At 41.3% G+C, this 22,935-nt stretch overlaps 1 protein-coding gene across 8 annotated transcripts in view; it reads right to left on the bottom strand.

Moving 5' to 3' along the window:
- Positions 1-22,935, bottom strand: part of SHANK2 (SH3 and multiple ankyrin repeat domains 2) — a 330,576-nt gene that overhangs the window by 199,362 nt on the left and 108,279 nt on the right. For 7 of the 8 annotated variants that reach the window (XM_083462298.1, XM_083462291.1, XM_083462296.1 and 4 more), the window contains exon 11: positions 4,022-4,331. In XM_083462298.1, coding sequence (XP_083318424.1) covers positions 4,022-4,331 — 310 coding nt within the window. Of the gene's footprint in view, positions 1-4,021; positions 4,332-11,427; positions 11,656-22,935 lie in introns of those variants that run through there. The other variant, XM_083462297.1, reaches the window with a different exon arrangement.

The following is a 22,935-nucleotide window of genomic DNA, read 5'->3' as shown; positions in this document are numbered from 1 at the left end:
ACCACTGTACATAAAACTTGTTCATATCTCAACTTAATGTGGCCTTTGAATGGAGAAGGAACAGGCTGGGGGTGCTTAACACATTCCCCACTGGCTGTTTTTTGTGCTCATTCTCTGTCAATCTCTGTTAACTTCCATGCAATTCCAGATATGTGCCTACAGATGTGGAACAACTTTGAGTGGAAAAAGACAATCGGGGAAAGGCCTAAGCACCCTTATCCACTCAATCTCCACCACATCTACGCTCAAAACTGCAGCCTCCTGCTTTTTGTTCTAAAATGCTAGAGCTTCATTACATACATTTGTATGCAACCATCAATTTGCCCCCATTGAAACAGGTTACACAAAAAGATTGGGAATATGAGAGTGAGTCTTTAGGAAGCAAGGGGTCTCAGAATCTGAATTTGAAAGTGCTTAAGGCATCATAACTTTCAAACCATAACATTAGGTAAGTATACACACTGCACATTTTTAAACACTACTGAATTTAACATTTCTATCAGATTTTACATTTCTATCAAATTTTACTTATCGTAATTGCCAGTGCAATATTTTATCAGGTAATCTAACTTCCTAGATTATGCTTTGTTTCTTTTTAAAATAATAATTAAAAATGTGGGTTCCAGTACACACTTTCCTAGTGCCTGGCTTCAATTACATACTGAGAAGCAGCAGGTGTCAGTATTTGGAATATTCTAATTACATTGCCTAACAACTGGCATTTATGTGTAGTCATTATATAATGCATCTAGAGACTGAACAAATTTAGAGCAACGTTTGGGCCCATCATCCTGATAAATTATCACTGTTTCTTTGCTGTAATTATACTTGACACAGGATGCAATGTTTAAAGTGTTCACATGAATTCAATATGCAACTCACAGAGAATTCCCATTGAAAGATATAAGGTGCCTAAACACAACATTCAACCAATGAATATTTTGCATAAATAAATTTGTGCTTAAGTAAAGGAGTGTTCCTGGAAGATGTCTGTCTGCATATGCGAACTTTCACAGATTACGATAAAAACCGACAACCAAAAATGCAAAGAGTATTGAAAGGTGAGGTACAAACGCAGAATGAAACAATCTTGGAATTCCTGTGAGCCAGAGTAAAATGGCAAATGTGCTTGCTATAGAACGACTGGACTGAAATAATTGATTAGAGCAGAGCACAGTGATGATACATTTAGGATTAATTGGACAGTGAATTCAAAATGGGATCCTGGATATTATCCCTGCAGTTAAGCGAGGGGATGGGGGAAGCATACTGTTGAGAGAATTAGCCACATGATATAGTTCCTGCTCGAGCAGCTGTCAACTTAACATTCGCTCTTGGCAAATTTACAAGGATGTAGTTCTGAAGCCTGATCCCAATGGCACGTGTTCTCTTCAAATGGCTTCATATACGACAGAGACTGGAACATAATGAAAAATTATCCTCTTTTCATTGCAGAACATATGCACTATCTGTGTTTACGACTTCGCATTTAGGTAGAAATAATTATCTTGACTGTCAATTCTATGCAAACATACACGCAGTTGTGACATACCAGAAAAAATGCTTCATGGTGATATGCTAGTGCAACACCTGGTATGCCACATCCTAAAAAGATATTCATTAGCTCCATGGCACAAGCATGTAAGGGGAAGTGGGGATAGGTTTACTGTGGCCTGGGGATCCAGACGGCCTCTGATTATGGGCTGCAAACCCATAATCATGAAGCAATCATTGAGTCAAACCTAGTTCTATTTCTCTATATGGATCCAGATTTTGAAGTATCTTTGCCTCCAAGAGCAAAGATGGCAGTGAACAAAGTGGAAGCCTCAGAGTCACTGTAGGATAATCTGTTTGGCTGTCATAATGTTCTACTGCCAGGGTCTTCATGGAGGAGAGAGAAGAGCCAGATGCAGACAATGATTGAGCAGATGACCAGGAAGAGGAAGAACTGGCAGTGACAATATAAAGTTCCTCAGTTTCCTTTGGATTCTTCCTGGGTAAACAGTACCCTATTAAGGCAGGAGCCTTCACTGTGCTCTTTTCAGTGACTGCTAAAAACATATTTGTTTAGACAAGTCTACCGAGATATGTAAAACAATGACATGTGCTTTAATCTGTTTTTCGCTTATTGTAGATTTTAATTATTTTGAGATGTTTTAAATGATTGGTTTTTTGTTTTCTGATTAATTTATTGTTCCATTCTTTTTGTAAACCACTTTGAGTGGTATGTCAATTTTATGAAATTAAATTATTAATTAAATGAATAAATATACGTGCCTGCAGCTGAACCCCTAACCATCCTCTTGATTGCCTTGTCTGCAAAATGAGGTATTTTCTTCTTAATGTCCAGCTCACTTGCTTAGCTATCTAGAGCTGTCTCACTTAGCTCAAGCATTCCCTTACTCAGTTCCTAAACCAGCTGAAGCGCCAGCTGGTCTTTCATCTGCAGGTCCTACGGTTCCTTGGCAGTATTTTCTGGACTTGGGCAGAAGAGCAAACAAAGTGTAGAAACTCACCACCAGCAGAGGGAACTATCATAATGGCAACAGCTGGGGAAATTTCAAGGCCCTAGAGCAAATGTGGGGAACTGGATCCAGCCAATGGACCAGATCCTAATGTTCCCACCCCTCAGAGGCATACAAAGGGGTGTGTGGGGCGTGCGGTCCGCCCCGGGTACCACCCTGGGGGGTGACAAAATGGCCTGCTGCCTCCCCTCCCCCAGCTGTAGGGTGCCCAATAGCACTTGGGTGCCATTGGTATGGGCACCGCTCGAGCGCCACCCATATGGGTGTCGTTTGCGCGCCGTCTGTATGGGTGCTGTGCGTGCACCGCCGGGCAGTTTGCCCTGCCCCTCAGCACTGGGTGCTGGAGAGGCTTTTTCTGCCATTGCCCACTCCTCTCCCCGCACCAGGCTCTCTGACAGATATGTGAGGCTGCCCACCTGTCAATCAGTTTAAGTCACCATAACATTATGTGAATAATTTCCCTTTGCAGTGTGGCTTGAGATGCTCCTTTGCTCCTGCACAGTTTGATTTGAATCAGCATTCAGGTGTAATCAGCATCAGAGAGAGCTTACTAGAAACAAGGCATTTCTGGCCTCTCCTTAAACTGGATTCAATCTGAGAGGTGGAGAAAACTACAAATCCCTTGGTCCCTGGCAGGAAAGAACACTTCTGAGCATCCTGTATAGTTGGGGCTCAAAAGCCACTATTATCTCAAGAGAGCTCTCCCTCTGCCTTTTCAAGTCTTGAGTGTTCTTTGCTTTATTCAGCAGCGGGCCAGCAGGCTTCTTTAAAATACCCTGAAAATACTCAACATTTTTCTACCATTTCCCAGAAAACAAAAATAAGGTGAGTTGAGGGAAGAATCCACAGGATATTGAGTAATGTTGAAGGAGCTACATGCAGCACAATTGCTACATGCCCAGGCTTAGGGAAATGGTACCAAAGCAGCAAATCTCATTTTTAAGAGCTATCCTAGTGGCCAGAAAGGTAATTTTACAAAACTGGAAATCAGCTGCTGCATCTAACAAAATGTATCAACGCATTGGATGACTATATACAGGACTAGGCTGCAAAAGAATAAGCAGTTCTTAGTAAGAAAAAGAAAGCACAAAGAAGCTGTGCATCTCTTGTCACATGGATGCTGCCCAAATAATCTTTCTTATAAAACAAAAAGAAAAAAGAACAGAAGTTTGAAAGCATCTGGCAAAATGTCCATGTGAAAGGAGTTGTCAGCAAACATCTGACACCACCTTGTTCCATTTCCCCCACCACGCTGCAGTGTCTCTGCTAACAACCACGGTAAAATTTCTTTCCTCTTTTTCTCCTTTCTTTTTTTTCTTTTCCAACTTAATTTGGGGTGATGGATTGTGGTAGGGAGAAAGAAGAAACCAAGGACAAGGAAGAGCAGGGGGTGAGGAAGAGCAGGACACAACTAACTGTGCTCTCTCTCTCTCTCTATATATATATATATATATTCACAAAGTCAACATTTAAAAAATGGAATATTGAAAAGTCACCTAATGTGCCGGTGTTGCTGCCGCTTTGCATCTTCTCCTCCTAACCTATTTAATGATGGTGAGCGGCTTCGAGAAGATGGCGTGTAGCTCCCAACAGTTTTCACAGTTCCATTAGGATTATTCTGCATCTGTTGGAGTAGGTTAGGCGAAAGGCTACGGTGTGAAGAAGCTAAGGAAGAGGCTGACCAATCAGGAATGTTGACGTTCAGATTGTTATCACTATTCGACCGAAGCAAGACACGAGGTGCTGTCAAGGTGCTCTGGGGTCTCCGTCTTCTATTTGAGTAGGTAGGAGCCTCTCTAAATGGCACTGTATTAAGAAGGAAGAAAGAATGCAAAATGATACTTCTGATTTTAGGCACATGCATCAGACCACCCACCCGCTTCCCCCAAATCAGTACTATATACTTTCAATTCTTATTACATAAAAAAGAGATCTCTGCCTTGGCTGATTGTCTAATCAAGATGAGCACTACCATTATATTTAAGATGCAATTAAAATTAAAGATAATTTTCATAGGAAATCACCTTTTAAAAGCTAGAATTAATAAGCTCTATATTACTGAAAGTTCCATATTTTATTTCACTGTAAGAGTGCAAGATTGGGGAATGGTGTTCAGCATTGGCTGCTGGCAGTCTCTGATTTATGAACGGTAAGCAACTATTAGCTTTCACCAACAAATGTGGACAGTCTCATTAAAAAAGAAAGAAAAGAAACGGAATGGCTCTTAGTATGGTATGGGCAAAAATGGGTTTTTTAATACTAGAATTAGAACTTCTTTTCCTTCCTTCCTTTCTACTCTGTAGCATAATTTTATAGATTTGCATTACCCTAAACATGTGAAAACTACAAAAAACTGACTTTTTCCAAGGCAATAGCTTCAAAAGGCAATCATATACAAATTAACTCCCATTATTCCCCAAATCATGCAAAATCTCTCTAGGCCAGCACCAGTAAACAACTGAAAGGATAATCTGGTAAGCACTAAACCTTACAATGCAGATTCGGATTTCTAGAATAGGCAGTAAAAGGCTTAACACGGTTTCTGTTACTTCACTCTTGTTCCTTTACACAGCACAGCTTAACACTTGGTTCATGAGCGAGGGACGCTTTTTGACAGTTACCCAACTTCTTAACAATCTCACCCCTGAGGCATTTCCAAATAGTATAACTGGCCCTGGAGGTCACCACACCCCTTTTAACTGGTTTGGGAGACTGTAAGCCACACAGCTTCTACTTCACCTGGCTCAAACTCAACCCTCCAATCGACTCCTGTCTGTGAACTCTCCCAAGACACTCAACTTCTAAGCTATGAGGCTCCTTCCTCTAGCTATAGATATTCTCCTCAGAGTAGATGTTAAACTCAAATTTGAACCAACTGTCTCAGACAAACGCTATTCTAATGCCCATCTCCCATCTTGAATCAAGCCCTAGCCAAACACTCCCTCAGAAACGGCTCCTTTTATTCTCCTTCCCAAAGTGCTGCTCTGCCCCCCTCTGGCTAGCTGTCTTGGTAGCCAATCAGAGAGAGGCTCCAGCCCTCTGGTAGAATTCTGAGGGACTGCATCATCAGATTCTGGTCTGGCTCCGCTGTCTGTCTCACACCCTACCCCCAGCCCTCAAGGCACCAGTTTAAGCTGGGCTTTGGGAAGGAGGTGTGAGGCTCTGGAAAGGTCCTAGAGCCCTCCTATCTCCTCCCCCAAGCTTGCTTTGGACAAGCACCACTCGCACTGCCTAAATCTACCTCTACCTCTCGCATAACACTAAACCATAGTATAAAAGGTAAAGGGAGCCCTGACCATTAGGTCCAGTCGTGGCCGACTCTGGGGTTGTGGCGCTCATCTCGCTTTATTGGCTGAGTGAGCCGGTGTACAGCTCCAGGTCATGTGGCCAGCATGACTAAGCCGCTTCTGGCGAACCAGAGCAGCGCACAGAAACACTGTTTACCTTCCCGCTGGAGCAGTACCTATTTATCTACTTGCACTTTGGCGTGCTTTTGAACTGCTAGGTTGGCAGGAGCAGGGACAGAGCAACGGGAGCTCACCCCATTGCGGGGATTCGAACCGTCGACCTTGTGATCAGCAAGTCATAGGCTCTGTGGTTTAACCCACAGTGCCACCCACGTCCCAAAAACCATAGTATAGCAGTGCACTAAAACCAAGGTTGCAAACTATCAGAGAAATGTGACTTTCTGATGTTGGATCTCTGAACAAATGTCAAAGTACCAAGGGACTGTGCAGTCAGGTACAATAAAGAGCATGGAGGTTAACAGGGAACATGAGCTCACCCACAAAACCAGTAGTTTGCAGGAAACCAGTGGGCTGAGCTTAGGCAGACCACCTTCAGTTCCCAACCAATGATCTACAGGTAATAACAATGGTTTAGTTTACAGGAAGCATTCTTGAGATTATCTTTGTGTGAGCGCTTAGCAAAAGTGTTAAATAAATTTGAAATGGGGCAAAGCCAAGTAGCCAGTTCACGCATAGGAGCCTCATGATGGGAGGGGGGGAGCTTCAAGAAAACAGTCATTTCACTTACCCAGCATGCCACTTTATGTTTCCCTTCTTGATGTGACTTTAAGACATAGTATAGTACATGCTGGGAATATTCCTCCCCCTCCCCAGTCATCATGATGACTGATCAGATCTTTATGCCACAGTGACCATGGATAGTTATCCTTCAGCGCTGAAGCTATGGTATTTATGCTTTTGAACTACTACGTTATTGAGATGAAGCATTCCAGACTATACAGACGCCTCCTGAAGTGGGTGAAGCTGGAAACCTCAGCAGGACTTTTCATTTGCTTGTTTTTCAGCAAGACTAGGCAAAATTAATTTGCATAAGGCTGTTGAGACTATCAGCCTGACTTTTCATCCCCAGAATGGCAGATTATCAAACTTGCTGGTTGATGCCAATATGCCCTATGCCCCAAAAGCTTTCCCATCAGGCAAGGGTTCTCACCTCTTTTGTAAGTACAAAATTGGATTTTATGCTGCTCTTGGAATTAAGAGTTTGTTACCCAAGATGCTGCTTAAAGGTTATGTAAATCTGTGGCCCTCTTTAACACAAGCCACAGTGTTTATGCATTTCCGTCTGTTTATCCACAACACTTGGTGGAGGTTTTTTAAATTTGTTTCAGTTACTGTCACTAAATTATCAGAATATGGCCTGTAAAATTCATACAGTACACTAAGTTTTAAAAATCAAAACATTCCCCACCAAATCACAGATTATCTCTATGCAAGGTTGTTTACTGAGAACGGAAAGGTTTTACAGAACTGTAGCTGAAGCTGCTCATTCAGAGGTTTTGGATGCTGCAACTGAAGCAAAATCCTAAATTTGGCAAGTGGGGCAGAGTTATACAGCAATTCTGTACTTGGTGCTAAACTCTGCTAATCCCTACTACTGCTATCAGGAAGGGTACAAGGCTAAACAGGCACAGTGTGGAATGGAATGGGGTGAGTGAGAATATGAAGCAAGCAGCTGGAATGATAGCTGTTGCACTAGGACTGAGTTTTGGACCAAAGACTGCTATAGGGAGAGTCATTCTCTTACTCCAAGGATCATCACCAGTACAACCACCAGTAACTCCTATAGCACCTGTGAAAGGTCTTAGTAAATACCCCTTCAAAAATCCTTAATCTTCCTGTACAGTTGCTGTTTACACTGGCTCCCACATTGAGCTCCCTCCACTTATAGTATATAACTAGATGCCAGGATTTGACGTTTGCCCTCCCATTGGTTCCAAACAAAAGGAAGGTGTGAAAAGCTTATCTCTATGAGCAAGTGTAGTGATGGCTGAGATAGGTACCTTTTCCCCAATTGAGAAGGGCATTCCCCTACCATTTTGTGGTCCTGCTCCTTTTCCTGTTCTTTTAGATTTGGCAGCCATTATGCCCTGCCCCATAGCAGCCATTTTGTGACTGGCATCCATAGCACCTTCTCAAAATTCCAAACTTGACTATTCTTGGTCAAAAAGGACTCCTGCTTTCCACCATTACTGGAATCCCAGCACTTGATCCAGTGAGGCATTTATCAATGTAGCATCTCACAATATCAGGTTGCAAGACTTTTGAGTTTTGTGTTAAATAATAGCAAATACAGCTTTTATTCCCTACATTTAGAATACACAGTTGCAGTGTAAAGGTAAAGGTAAAGGATCCCTGACAGTTAAGTCCAGTTGCAGACGACTGTGAGGTTGTGGCACTCATCTCACTTTACAGGCCGAGGGAGCCACTGTTTGTCCGCAGACAGTTTTTTTCAGGTCATGTGGCCAGCATGACTAAGCCGCTTCTGGCGCAACGGAACACCAGAAACGCCATTTACCTTCCCACCGGAGCGGTACCTATTTATCTGCTTGCACTTTTTTCACGTGCTTTCAAACTGTTAGGTTGGCAGGAGCTGGGACAGAGCAACGGGAGTTCACCCCGTCATGGGGATTTGAACCGCCGACCTTCTGATCGGCAAGCCCAAGAGGCTCAGAGGTTTAGACCACAGCGCCACCCGCGTCCTAATAAAAATAAAAGAATAACAAACTTGTGAAGGGGGAAATCCCATGAATATGTAGCTAGTCTTATTATGTCTCTGACTGCTACTACAACTCCCATTCCCCACTCTGAAAATGCCCCATGTTCAGACGCTTCTCGCTACTGGGAGGTGTTGAGCTATGTATTGTTTGAGAAAATAATTTAAACCATTTTTATATATCCACGAGCAAAAGAGCCCACGAGGCCTATGCATGTATGTTTCTATAGATAGATCGCTAAAACTATCAATGCACACAGTCATTAAGAAACCCTGATGCAACATCACATGAATCGTTTATTTAAAAGGTATCCTGTTGTTTCACTGGGACTTGCATGTGACACAATGACTTGAAGATTCAGCAAACCTAAAATGACCTATATCACTTTACAGCAAAATCAAAATGATACCATAATAGTTTCACTTATAGGCAGTCAAAAAAGGATGAAAGATATTAACAAATACTTTTAGGTTTTTTTATATTAAGGTCTCCCAAGAACCTGACACCAGAGACCTGCAAGCAATTAAAATGACTATTAGCTCCTGTGTTTGCATTCTCACAGAAACAATATGAGCTGGACAGAAATAGCCTCCACAACCTCTACTAAATATCCCTCGAGAGGGACATTGTGCAATGGGGGTTCCTGGAGCCCATGTGCAATTCTTCTCTCTCTACTCTCCAACAGCAGATCAACATTGCAAGAAATTTCCAAGCGGGTCCAGTTACTGCACTGCCACCTGTTACACCAGGGGTCAAGAGCCCTCCAGATGGTGCTGGATTCCATCATCCCTGATCATTGGTCATGTGGCTAAGACTGAGGTGGTGGAAGTCCAACAAGATCTGGAGGGTCATAGGCTGCCACCTATGCTAGGACAAAATGATCGTTGCTCTGATGAACTTCATTGAAAAGCCTCCCCAAGCAGCAGTGATGGGTGCATAAATCTGATGTAAGTACCCCTTCCAACATTGCCGGAATTTGTGTATGCACTAAGTCTTAACTGCATGAAGAAATTGGTTTACAAGAGTGGACTTCTGCTGGATAAGAACAAGCAGGTACAATTCATACCCCATGGAAATCAGTGTCAACTTTCCCATTGAATTAATAACGCTGGAATGCATTTACCAGCTAGAACTGAGTTACCAAAATTAAATTTAGAGCGTGTGGTTTTCCCCTCATACTTCTAAATGAATGCTAATATTTCACATGCATTTTAAATGAGGAAAATACTATTTCAAGGTATTCAAAAAAACAAACAAACCACAAATGTGTTTTACAGGGATGAGACGAGTGAATTACAATCAGTATTGCTACTTTGCTTCCCTGTGAACAGTTTAAAAAGATCTAATTTTAACAATTTAGCCAAGTCAACTCATGTTTTGATTTTAACAAAACATTGTGTTTGCTGATGTAAATGTAATGTATCCCTGCTTGTAAGTGTGTAGGCCTACCAAGCCAAAAAGTAGGGTATAAATATATATATAAAAACTAAAAACTACATGGCTCAAAAATTGTAAGACTTAGGCCAAAACTGAGGTCAAGGAAAACATGTAGGTTCCATAACGCATGTTCATGTACATTATAAAAAACACACCCTTCACTGTACTTTTTTATTGCCCTACTGATCACCCATTTAAATACACGTGGTCCCTTTGAACAATATATATTTCTTTACATAACTAAATGCGTTACGTTACACGAGATTTCAAACGCCGTATCTAGGTAAAGGCCCTTGGAATTTACATCATCAAAATACCAAAAATGATAACAACATTTCAAATCTGTGTGGTACAATACTTACCCTATAAACATTAATTCTGCCTTACAAAGCATTTAACTCAAGAGTGCTGGTATTTAATTTTACTCTGTCACACTGAAATCAATGGAAGGGTCTTAGCTTAAGCAGAGAGCAAACGAAAAAGAAAACCACATTTCTCCAAGCACTTCAATAAAACATGCTTGTAGACTGTATAGTGTATCTGTCTCTGTTTGGGACTCACAGATTTCAGGAGAAACAGAGCCAGACCAAAGTGATTTCTGCATTTTACACAACCTCTTTCCTCTTATCAGATGGTAAGTGTAAGGGGCTTTAAATAATGAGTTAATTTCTGCTTGATGTTAACAAAGCACTGATTTGAAGACCAGCTTTTAATTAGTGACTTTTTTATTAGAAGATGCAAATGCCAGGAATGTAATATGGATAATTAGTGACATAAACAACCAACTCCAACTATGCAAGTGCTTTCTCACCTTTTCCCTATATCAGTTTGCATGCTGCAAGTGGGTAGATACATTTAATACGATTCATGTTTCGTTTACGATAACTAATGTAATTGTATCCCACCTCCCAAAAAATCCCCTTTTCTATCGAAACAGAAAGTACATGTTTTAAGCTCTCCTGGATAGATTTCCATATACTGTATATATTCATTTATTTAATAAAATATAATTATACAGCAAAGCTTTCAGGTGAAAAGATGTGAGAACCAGCAGCATGCTTCAAAGTACCACTCCGTATGAATTAAAAACACACGTTGTTTCATAATCTACTGGAATGTTTTCATCAAACTGCATACATCTGAAATAAACACTCATGAGCATTCATTAGTAATATAAACCTAAGAAATCTCTTCTCCTTACTCAAAAACAGAGCTTTTCCCCTGTGAAAGGAACACAAGGCTTCTCTGATATAAACTAAAATGAACAAAGTCACACCCCGCTCTTACAATGAGTTGTCTAAAAGGACAACCCAACATAAAGGAATTCTGGAAAAGATACGGAAAGAACTTAGAATAATTATACAGTAACTAAGCAGATCATATTAAGCATGCAGAAGAAAATAGCAGTCCTCCAGCATCAAGTGCTTTGCGTTCAGTGCTTACCTTCTTTCTTTGTTAAGGCATTTAACAAAGACTTCATTTTCCTTTTTACTTTAGCAGCAATCCCCTCATTATATAACCTTTGCTGAGATGAAAAGGAATAAAAGCTACCCAGTTTCTATGTGTTTTAACTGCCTGCAACCTGACATAAGCAGCAGGTTACTGGGCACTGTATAACTACAAGCATAGCTGGGCATGCAGTACCCAGCGTTCTGGTGACAAAGCCCACCCCACATTCTGTCTGTCAGCTGTGAGCCAACTGTGCTTAGACTGGTGCTGCTCAAAAAACCTTGCTATCTTTCATAGTATTAGTCATGTGAACACCATCGACACAGAGCCTTTCAAACATTCTCCTGCTTTTGTAATTGAGACGTTTATGTGTAGGAGAACAGGGATGACTGAGGCAAGGAGAAGCAGGGCAGGCCGAGTGGGGTCAAAATTAACATTTGGAGAAGGGGGAGGAGGAGGGAGAGGAATCATTCATCTTATCTCATGGCAGCATTACACAGGCTAAAGGGGAAGTCTTGGAAGAGGCGGGAACTTGTGGAGCTGAATCTCAGCATTTACACCTAAAATGCTTTTCAGTACTTATACGCCGGTTTCTAGAATTGCCTTCTAGACTCTGTTGGTTCACTGGTATATAATTAACTGCTTCCAAGTTTCACACCCTACCTAAACATCGGGGGAAAACTGACAGTCACGTTTTGTTTTGTTTTTAAAGTACAATTGCTTCTTACCCTTACCCACTTTATGGAAATTATATTCAACTAAAATGTAGACTTTCCATACTTCCACCGTAAGAATGGAAACCTTACAATTTCACACAGCTACTTAAAAATATGCTTTATTATTAGAATTACCACAGCTTTTGAAAAGCGTTGTTTGGTGGCTTTTATACGCACCTGTGCAAAAGCTCCTAACAGCCCTATCCTAGAAATACTTATCTGAAATGCCAGTGATGTTAGGAAGGAATGTGTCTCTTTATGTTTATAGAATATTAGAAGTAGCACACTGCATTTAAGAAATCACAAAACGGAGGCAGAATTATATCAAAAGGTGTGAAAATTTCTGAAGTATCATGCACAGCAGTGGTTCCCAATTAGCCAATTACTGAGGACTCCCTATTTTTCAAAAGCCAAGCCACGGACCCCCTACTTGTGAAAATTTTGATAACTCCATGGTAGTTACCTCTGCAAAGCAATTTTTTGAACAAAACATTGGGTAGCCCCTAATAAGCAAATGATTTTAGGTATACTAAAAACAGACCATAAAATGTGTGAAATTACCATGCATAAATGACAAAAAATTAGTTGGGGGGAGGCAAGGGATGAGGCCGAAGACCCACTGGGTGCATTTCGCAGACTCCAGGGGTCCACGGAACCCTAATTGGAAACCGCTCATGTACAGAATCTGTGGTCTGGTAGCATTTGCCCTAAACTTGAATAAATGGATACATTTACTAAGAATAGTTCCTCGTTCCACTGCAACAGTATTTGCCTGCTGTTGGCAAGGTATCTGCTTTTAAAAGTGTGCAACTCGTTTTCTTGCTAAGAATAACTCTTTCATGAATAAAAAAATAAATGGAAATAAGAGCCGCTAAGCTAAATTCTACCTTCTTTCGCTTTTGATAAAATAGCTGTAAAGAGTTAGCCAGCATAAATAAGTAATGAAAACAATTTAGGATTCAGTTAATATTACAGTGTTTATGTTGTTGTTAATATTTAATATAAAAAGCACCATCCTCTAGAAGTAGTAGTTTTTAGGTTTCAAGGGTCTGAACACACATAAAATTCAGCAAAATGATTTTAATCAACAACTTATATTTGATGAAATACACATAGCCTAGCCTGGGAAAGTAGGAGAGCACAAATATACATAGGCATCATCTGCACTGTCAAATGTGTGAAAACTCCCTTATTATTTGTCGGACATGTGCATATGCAGTTCTTGCCCTCTATGTATCACAATTTAGGTAGGTGTCTGGGACAGCCACTATCCTGAGGAAGCCACCCTCATCTCAATTTTGAAGAAACAGAAATAGCTATGTATTTCTCCCCAACTAACCATGCCTAGGTTATCTAATGCCCACATAATGACTTCAGAAAGGAACCACCTACCAAAGGTGTGTGTATTTTTAATTTTAAAAACCTCCAAATTTATATGTCACATAAAAAATCATCTTAGTTATTTACATAAAATGGCCTAAAATATTACTTAAAACAGCAATTAAAGCCCTGTATAACAGTAAACAGAGTAAAATTATCAAAATAAAGGGGGGAATCAAGACATTTTATAAACAAATGTACAAATAAATGTACAAATTACATGTCTGCGAACAGCTTGTCCCCCATGCAGGCCATGCACTCTCCCCAAATTTGTTTCAGAAGGTTGAGGGAAGTCTGAAAACAGATTTGGGGGGTGCACTGGGGAAGTATGGGGAGATGATGAAACAAGAGACTGAGCACTAGGTTGGATTCCACCTTGCCGCAAATCTTATAATGGCTTTCCATAGGTATTAAATAACATTGTGGATAAAATTGTTTCCTATAGCACACCACAGATTAACTGCTGTCGAAAATAGCGTCCTGGCAGAATTTCCAAAAATTGGTAGAAATGTTCAGGAAAACCCAGGTGTATGGCAACCCTTCAAAAATTTTGGGTTTTTTGGGGGGGTGAATTTCCTAAAAAATAGCTCAAAAACTTTGCTCCCTAATCCCCCCCCCAAAAAAAGCTCAAGATGTTTTCCAAAACAAAGTTTGGCCATAACTTTTGTGTCCGAATTTTCACTTTTTGAAATATGGCAACCCTATTTTATGCAACTGTGCATATGTTTATTTTGTGATTCATAGATATTCTACTTATGAATGTTTTTTAGATATATTTATTGCCTTACGTGCTCTGGTCCATGGGGTCACGAAGAGTCGGACATGACTAAATGACTAAACAACAACAACATTGTTATTTTATTATTTTACTGAGATATGGGGTTCTTAATATTAGCAGTAGTGGTGGCGTTGGTAGTAATGTTGTTTGGGTCTGAATTTGTATTGGTTTTGTGTGTTTTTCACTCCCTTTACATTGGATATGTAAACCACTGAAGAGATTTCTGTTGAAATATGAAAAGTTGATAAATGAACTAAATTAATTAAGCACACATACATATATATCATTCATCCACCAGTTCCTACATGGATCTGGCCAATTGTTAATATCATCTTTTGAGGTCTTAACTTGGTACACATAGCACCAGTGATCAGGGAAAGGGCCTTTTTAGCATTTACACTTTTCTTTTGTAATGTTCTCCCCCAGGGAAAATCTTCTGATGCCAAATTTAATGACCTTTAGTCACCATACAAAGACCCTTTAATCTTTCCAAGCCTTTAAATCTTACAAATTTTTCAAGGCAGCCATTTGCTGTGACTCTGCCTGCAGGCCCACACAGTGTCGCCCCAAGCCCATCCTGGTAAGCTGCAGCAATGCTAGTGTTGGGGAGGGCAGGTCTGCTACTAGGAAAGATGACAATAAAGGTAAGGGAGAAAGCTGGTGTGCAAGGAAACTAATCACTTGAGAAATTAATGAGCATTCATCCACCCCACCCCATACCTGTTGCTGTGTAGACTCGACTCTACCTCCACTGTCATTGTTCATGTATTAAAAAACTGAGGCCTTTTAATATCTTTTCAGTGAAAGTGCTCAAAATTTATTTGTGTGGCTTATTGCATGTCATATTGTTTTAGTTTTGCATTTAAGACTGATTGGTAAATAATGGAGCAAAGCATCTGTGATTCCAAGTGTTGGTAGAGTCAATTTTATTTCAAAGCGTAGCACTGTTCTTATGGCTGTAAGCAGCATGTAGTACTAAAGAGGAAGAGTCTTATAAGCAAATAATCTACCATAATCCTCCAGAGACGCACTACATTTTGCTGATGCCGGTAAAAACCATAATCCTGTGACTTGGATACACATTTCAGGGGCTCACAATGCTCACCTCAAATAAGAGGTGGACACTGGTGGCCTCAAATATTTCTCCAGCTTGAATTTAAATCCAAACCATGGAAGAATTCCTAGACTGACCCTACCTAGACAAATCCAAATCCAGTCTCCACTCACTCACCCAGCCTCAGATCCTCCAAACACCATGCACCTTCCCTATAAACCCTACTTGTTCACTGGACAAGCAGAAAAACTGGCACTTCAGATGTGGGGGAGAGGGAAGGAGGGAGTCTTTTCCTCCTGTAAGGACTACTGATACTGCATATTGTTCTTATATGCTGTGACGCAGTGCAACAGGAGTTGGAGAGATAAGGGAGGGATAAGTCTCCATATTTTCCATTCTATGTGGCCAAAGTGTCATTGTTGCTACCAACCAGTAAATATGAAGTGAGCTTTCACAGAAAAGCAGAAAATTCTGCATTGTTTTGGCATGGTTTGGAAAAGCTACTTCCCGGTGTTCTTTTTTTTTGGTGAAGTAGCTAGTCTTCTTCAACCTAAACACATGAAACCTGAAGCTTATTCTCATTAATTACATGCGTACGTACATACATAAATTAATTGAACTAGTATCATTTATGGAGGGAGATGTACAATTTCAGGTCTTGCATATTTAGTACTACTGTTTCCTATGCCTTGTATCTTTTGTAGTCATGAAAACAATGTATAATGACTGGTGCGCCTAAACCTCTCCATGGTAGATTGCTGAAAGCCATCTTAAACATCTGCAACTTTCTCACAGAACACATTTAGAAGAACTTTCTTACAGAAGATGCAATTGGTAGACAGGCACCGAGTATAGATAAAATGATCATTTAGTATGCTTGGTGGCAGCAGACTGCCAGTTTGTGCAGATGCTCACCTTGCAGTAACCTTTGGGAGGGGGGTGGAAGTCTGCATTCTTGTACTTATACACCTAAAGGGTAAAGGTAAAGGGACCCCTGACAATTAATCCAGTTCCGAACGACTCTGGGGTTGCGGCGCTCATCTCGCTTTACAGGCCGAGGGAGCCGCCATTTGTCCGCTTCCGCAGATAGTTTTTCCAGGTCATGTGGCCAGCATGACTTAAGCTGCTTCTGACAAAACCAGAGCGGCGCATGGTAACACCATTTACCTTCCTGATCAAATTTGCAGATGACACCAAACTGGGAGGGGTGGCTAACACCCCAGAGGACAGGATCACACTTCAAAACGACCTTGACAGATTAGAGAACTGGGCAAAAACAAACAAGATGAATTTTAACAGGGAGAAATGTAAAGTATTGCACTTGGGCAAAAAAAATGAGAGGCACAAATACAAGATGGGGGACACCTGGCTTGAGAGCAGTACATGTGAAAAGGATCTAGGAGTCTTGGTTGACCACATACTTGACATGAGTCAACAGTGTGACGCGGCAGCTAAAAAAGCCAATGCAATTCTGGGCTGCATCAATAGGAGTATAGCATCTAGATCAAGGGAAGTAATAGTGCCACTGTATTCTGCTCTGGTCAGACCTCACCTGGAGTACTGTGTCCAGTTCTGGGCACCACAGTTCAAGAAGGACACTGACAAACTGGAACGTGTCCAGAGGAGGGCAACCAAAATGGTCAAAGGCCTGGAAATGATGCCTTATGAGGAACGGCTAAGGGAGCTGGGCATGTTTAGGCTGGAGAAGAGGAAGTTAAGGGGTGATATGATAGCCATGTTCAAATATATAAAAGTATGTCACATAGAGGAGGGAGAAAGGTTGTTTTCTGCTGCTCCAGAGAAGCGGACACGGAGCAATGGATTCAAACTACAAGAAAGAAGATTCCACCTAAACATTAGGAAGAACTTCCTGACAGTAAGAGCTGTTTGACAGTGGAATTTGCTGCCAAGGAGTGTGGTGGAGTCTCCTACTTTGGAGGTCTTTAAGCAGAGGCTTGACAACCATATGTCAGGAGTGCTCTGATTGTGTTTCCTGCTTGGCAGGGGGTTGGACTCAATGGCCCTTGTGGTCTCTTCCAACTCTATGATTCTATGATTCCTGCCGGAGCAGTATCTGTTTATCTACTTGCACTGTGTGCTTTTGAACTGCTAGGTTGGCAGGAGCTGGGACTGAACAATGGGAGCTCACCCCAATGCGGGGATTTGAACTGCCAACCTTTCGATCAGCAAGCCCAAGCGGCACAGTGGTTTAACCCACAGCGCCACCTGCTTATACACCTATTTATACGCAAACAAAATGTACAGCATAGAAAAATAATATTTGAATCCAGCCTTTCACTAAAGCTGTGTTTTCCACCACAGTAATTTTTGTACACATCTACTAGAAATTTGCACTCCTCGTTGCAAATCATGAACCAAACCCTAAACAAGTGGGTCTACCTTCCTCAGTGGCAAGAACAGATGTGATTCGGAAGACAGAGCGGTCATCACCACACAAGGAAGGAAATGAAATGAAGCAGCCGGCTGCCTGCTATGACGTTCTTTCGTACCCTTTTGAAGAAGCTTGCTTAAGTTTGCCGTACCTTCTTCTCAAAAAGCCAGGGGTGGTGGTAGTGGGGTGGGTGGGAGAACTCCTTTATTCCTCTCCTGTCATTCCACTGTTGCTCTGTGCTGAGCTAAGGCAAATTATGGCAAGTTCTTAAAGAAATGGGAGTGCCTGATCACCTCATCTGTCTCCTGAGAAATCTCTATGTGGGACAAGAAGCTACAGTTAAAACTGGATATGGAACAACTGATTGGTTCAAAATTGGGAAAGGAGTACGACAAGGCTGTATATTGTCTCCCTGCTTATTTAACTTATATGCAGAATTCATCATGCGAAAGGCTGGACTAGATGAATCCCAAGCCGGAATTAAGATTGCAGGAAGAAATATCAACAACCTCAGATATGCAGATGACACAACCTTGATGGCAGAAAGTGAGGAGGAATTAAAGAACCTTTTATTGAGGGTGAAAGAGGAGAGCGCAAAATATGGTCTGAAGCTCAACATCAAAAAAACGAAGATCATGGCCGCTGGGCCCATCACCTCCTGGCAAATAGAAGGGGAAGAAATGGAGGTGGTGAGAGATTTTACTTTCCGTGATCACTGCAGATGGTGACAGCAGTCACGAAATTAAAAGACGCCTGCTTCTTGGGGGGAAAGCAATGACAAACCTAGACAGCATCTTAAAAGGCAGAGACATCACCTTGCCAACAAAGGTCCGTATAGTTAAAGCTATGGTTTTCCCAGTAGTGATGTATGGAAGTGAGAGCTGGACCATAAAGAAGGCTGACCGCCAAAGAATTGATGCTTTTGAATTATGGCATTGGAGGCGACTCCAAACCTCTCCATTCTTAAGGAAATCAGCCCTGAGTGCTCACTGGAAGGACAGATCGTGAAGCTGAGGCTCCAATACTTTGGCCACCTCATGAGAAGAGAAGACTCCCTGGAAAAGACCCTGATGTTGGGAAAGATTGAGGGCAAAAGGAGAAGGGGACGACAGAGGACAAGATGGTTGGACAGTGTTCTCGAAGCTACAAACATGAGTTTGACCAAGCTGCGGGAGGCAATGGAAGACAGGCATGCCTGGTGTGCTGTGGTCCATGGGGTCACAAAGAGCCTGACACGACTAAACAACTAAACAACAAGAACTGCTCATGGGTTTCACCAGGAGAGTTAAACCATGAGGCCAGGTTTAGGTGATACGTGAAGCCAAAGCCTGGCTTGCCTCAGTGCAGTGCAGCAGCGAAATGGCAAGGAGCAAACAATTTGCTACACCCTCTCTGGAAACTCACACATGCGCACTAAGCCATGGTTTGTCTTAGCCCAATGTGAATTATATCATTGATTTACATCAATCTCACCCAAGCTTGCAGCATCAAATCTCTTCTGAGCTTTGTTCAAATTCACTTTCTTGGTAAGCTCTATCAAAGAGAAAGGAGGCTTAAGGACAAATGAAGAGGAGGAGGAGGAGAAAATACCTGGTTTTTCAGAAAAAGGATGTTTTTTAATTTAAAAAAATCCATCAGGTTATAGTCAAAAGATCTTTCAAGATCTTTTCTTTATAAAAAAAAAATCTGAGAGAAAGAAAAGTAATGAGATGATGCTCTTTTCAGTCCTCAAAATAAGAGTGTTTTAAATTGTATTAGTAGGCTGCAATTCTCCTTTGCAAAAATAACTGTTAATGAATCATACTTGTATAAATAACAGAAGATTAAAAAAAGAATATCACAGCAGTAATGCGGGGTTCTTTTTGTACAAATATGGAGGTGTTGGTAGCATTTGTAATGTTCTATACGGTCAGCCCCATTGAGAGAAGGAGGAAGTGAAGATACGCTGGGATGGATGAATAACTGAATTGAAATTGTGCCTATTTATAGTAGGAGGCACTATGATTTGCATTTTGCTGTATGCATTTTTTTTTCCTTTTCCTTTTGTCTGCTTTTTCTTTTGGCCTGCAAATCGTCAGATTCAAGATGCTGCAAATATAACACAACTGGAAAGATTACTTTGTAAACAAGAAAAGAGAGCAATAATCAGCAAAAGGATCCAATGCAAACCTGATATAAAAATGACTTGGCATACATATTACCTTGAATTATTTTCTGCTTCCTCCTAAAATCTTCATAAGTGGGAGAGACAATTTCTATTAATTCATGTGTAAATTCAATGCACTGTTGTGAGAAAGGTAGAATTATGAGTGCCATTAAATGGAATAAAATTAGGAGTTCGGTGACAACTTTGTCTCTTTCAATTTACAAAAACCAATTGTTCCACAAGATTCTTGAGGTTTTACATTCCTATTTGTTAAACTGGCAATTATATGTGTGAGTATGTAATATCAGAAAAAAAATATTCTATCAGCAATGAAGTTACATATATTTTTTGCTCAAACTGTATACTATGTAACCATCTTTAACAACAATATACTAAGCCGCTTCCGGCGAAACCAGAGCAGCACACGGAAATGCCATTTAACTTCCCGCCACAGCGGTACCTATTTATCTACTTGTACTTTTTGGTTTGCTTTCGAACTGCTAGGTTGGCAGTAAGCTGGGACCAAGCAACAGGAGCTCACCCCGTCGTGGGGATTCAAACCGCCGACCTTCTGATTGGCAAGCCCAAGAGGCTCAGTGGTTTAGACCACGGCGCCACCTGCGTCCCTTATGATAACATAATAAACCATTAAACATTAGAAAACTTCCCTATGTGGGATTGCCTTCAGACGGCTCGGGTGTCAGGTAACTCCATACCCTCCAACATTTCTCCAATGAAAATAGGGACATTCCAAGATCAAAACAGAAACCGGGACGACTTCTCTAAATCAGGGATGTCCCTGGAAAATAGGGACACTTGGAGGGTCTGGAAGGACAGACAAACATGCTCCCTGCTTAACTGGCCCAAACGTCTCTAAGGAGAAAATATTTTACCCAAACCACTGATGTTGGCACAGAAGATTCAGCGTAACAGAGAAGAGGTTTCCTGAAGAGGCAGGGAATGGACAAAGAACATGACCATCAAGAGGGAGCAGTCTTGGCTTGGGCAAGGGCCCATACCTTGGGGCTAGGGACCACAAAGGAGCATATTTTCTCCCTCTGAAGGCTGCAGGTGGAAATGAAGCACTAGAGGGAAAGGGAGCAGTGATTTCCACACACAATATTACAGTTGCTGCAGGTGGCAGCAGGAAACTACACAACATCACTGGATGACAGGAGATCTCTGACAGTTCCTCATATTTGCTCTTATGGGTATTTCACTTTTTATACTGTGATTCTTATGTTTTATTACTGTACTTTAACTATTTTTTTATGAAAGCTACTAAGAGAACTTTGATTACTGAGTGACATAGTAATAGTCTTACTAAATAAAGCTGAACTTTTGGATAAAGCAGACATGCTTTTTAACTGGATTTTTCAACTGTGTTGTGCCATCTTGCTGTTTATCTCTTTTGCAAGCTGTGCTTTGATTGCCAATAGGCCACTTAAAGGCAGGATATAAATTCCCAAGCTGAATACAAGATCCCAAAGTGGTACAAATTAATTTACCACATATTATTGATGCTACACGTTGTGTTTTTAAAAGTGTTGGAGAGAAGAAACAACCAGTAGTCAAAAGTGAAATGGAGGGGAGGACATAAAAGCGATACTTGTAAATGTGACAGCACAGAAGAACCAAAGATTCATAAGCACTGTTTCAAAGGACTTGAGCAATATAAGATTAAATAGCATGTGGTGATGCAGAAAAGTAGTGATGCTGCTAAGCTTCATAAATACCTAGTTTGGAACATGAATTTGCTATGTTCATGTTTGTCAGTGCAAGCTAAAGAACTAGAGGGGAATCCTTCCTCTACTCTCACCTGATGTGACTGCAAAGCAGCCTCCCTCCCTCCTCTCTTCTTCCTCTTCAGCTACCTTCCCCTCTATTTCCCTGGTTCTTGGAAAGGCATTGCAGCATAATTTCAGGCAGCAGGGCTCCTAGGACATGTAATTTTTTCCAGGGGACACAGCAGTGTTCCAGCCACCAGGAGGGAGGGAGAAGTTGAAGAGCTGTGGGGCAGAATATGGACCAGGGGTGGGGGTGGAAGGTGGAGAAGGTTCCTATCTTCCTTGCTACCATTACAGCAGCTACAGCTGCCAGATAAGGGAGCCTGGCAACTCTCAGGTAGTGGAAAGGGCAGTTGAGGGCTGCAGGGTAGAGAAGCAACCATTGCACTTAGACCTGAGAGTCCTTATGCAAACCTGTCTGGTAAGACAACTGAAACTGTTCCTGGATTGGGATAGCTTGGATCACTATGCTTCAGACATTGGTAACCTCAGAATTGGTAACCTCTAAACAATTAGACTACAGAATTAGGCAGCTGCAATGCATTCTATGTAGGACTTCCCTTGTGTTTAGTCAAGAAGCTACAGCTTGTGAAGAATAGGGTTCCCCATCAACCGCATCATGTTTCAGGATCTGCACTGGCTACCTATATGCCAAGAACAACACAAAGAAGCTGTTCTCAGATATAGCGTATCTTGCAGCTCTTGTAACAGGGCTATTTTACATTAATGCAGAAAGCTACATGACCAGCTCTAATTCATCCTGACATCAGGTGAGAGAATTTATCATTGACAGCCTTAGGCCTTAAGAACCACTGTAGCATGAATATAAGGCTGTAGTATCCACAAAAGCAAACAAAACACCTGTACGCGGAAGGTGGGCTACAGTGAAGACGATATGCAAAGTAAAGCAACAGTATTTTCCAGGAAATGTATTTTAATATGCATCCTGAAATAGGAAACATTACAGTACTAGATTCAACTTCTTAGCACATTTAATGCTAATAGGGAATGCAATAGTCCATCACATTATAAGGTGCGTAAGAAGGTTTATTTGCCAGTGCTTTGTTTCGGGGGGGGGGAGTACTCTTGGCAGTTGGCCCTGGGTGCAAAATTTCCTTGGGGCCAGAAAAACCCCCAATTACATGTAAAACAATTACATATAAAACAACTTCATTAAGATCTTGGTATATAGTTATTACATGATGCATGTAGTAACTTAATGCAGCATTTCCCAACCTTGGGCCTCCAG

The sequence above is a fragment of the Podarcis liolepis genome (assembly GCF_965112155.1).
Source record: "Podarcis liolepis genome assembly, chromosome: 1".
Classification (NCBI taxonomy): Eukaryota; Metazoa; Chordata; class Lepidosauria; order Squamata; family Lacertidae; genus Podarcis; species Podarcis liolepis.
This window is presented reverse-complemented; position numbering and strand designations above follow the sequence as displayed.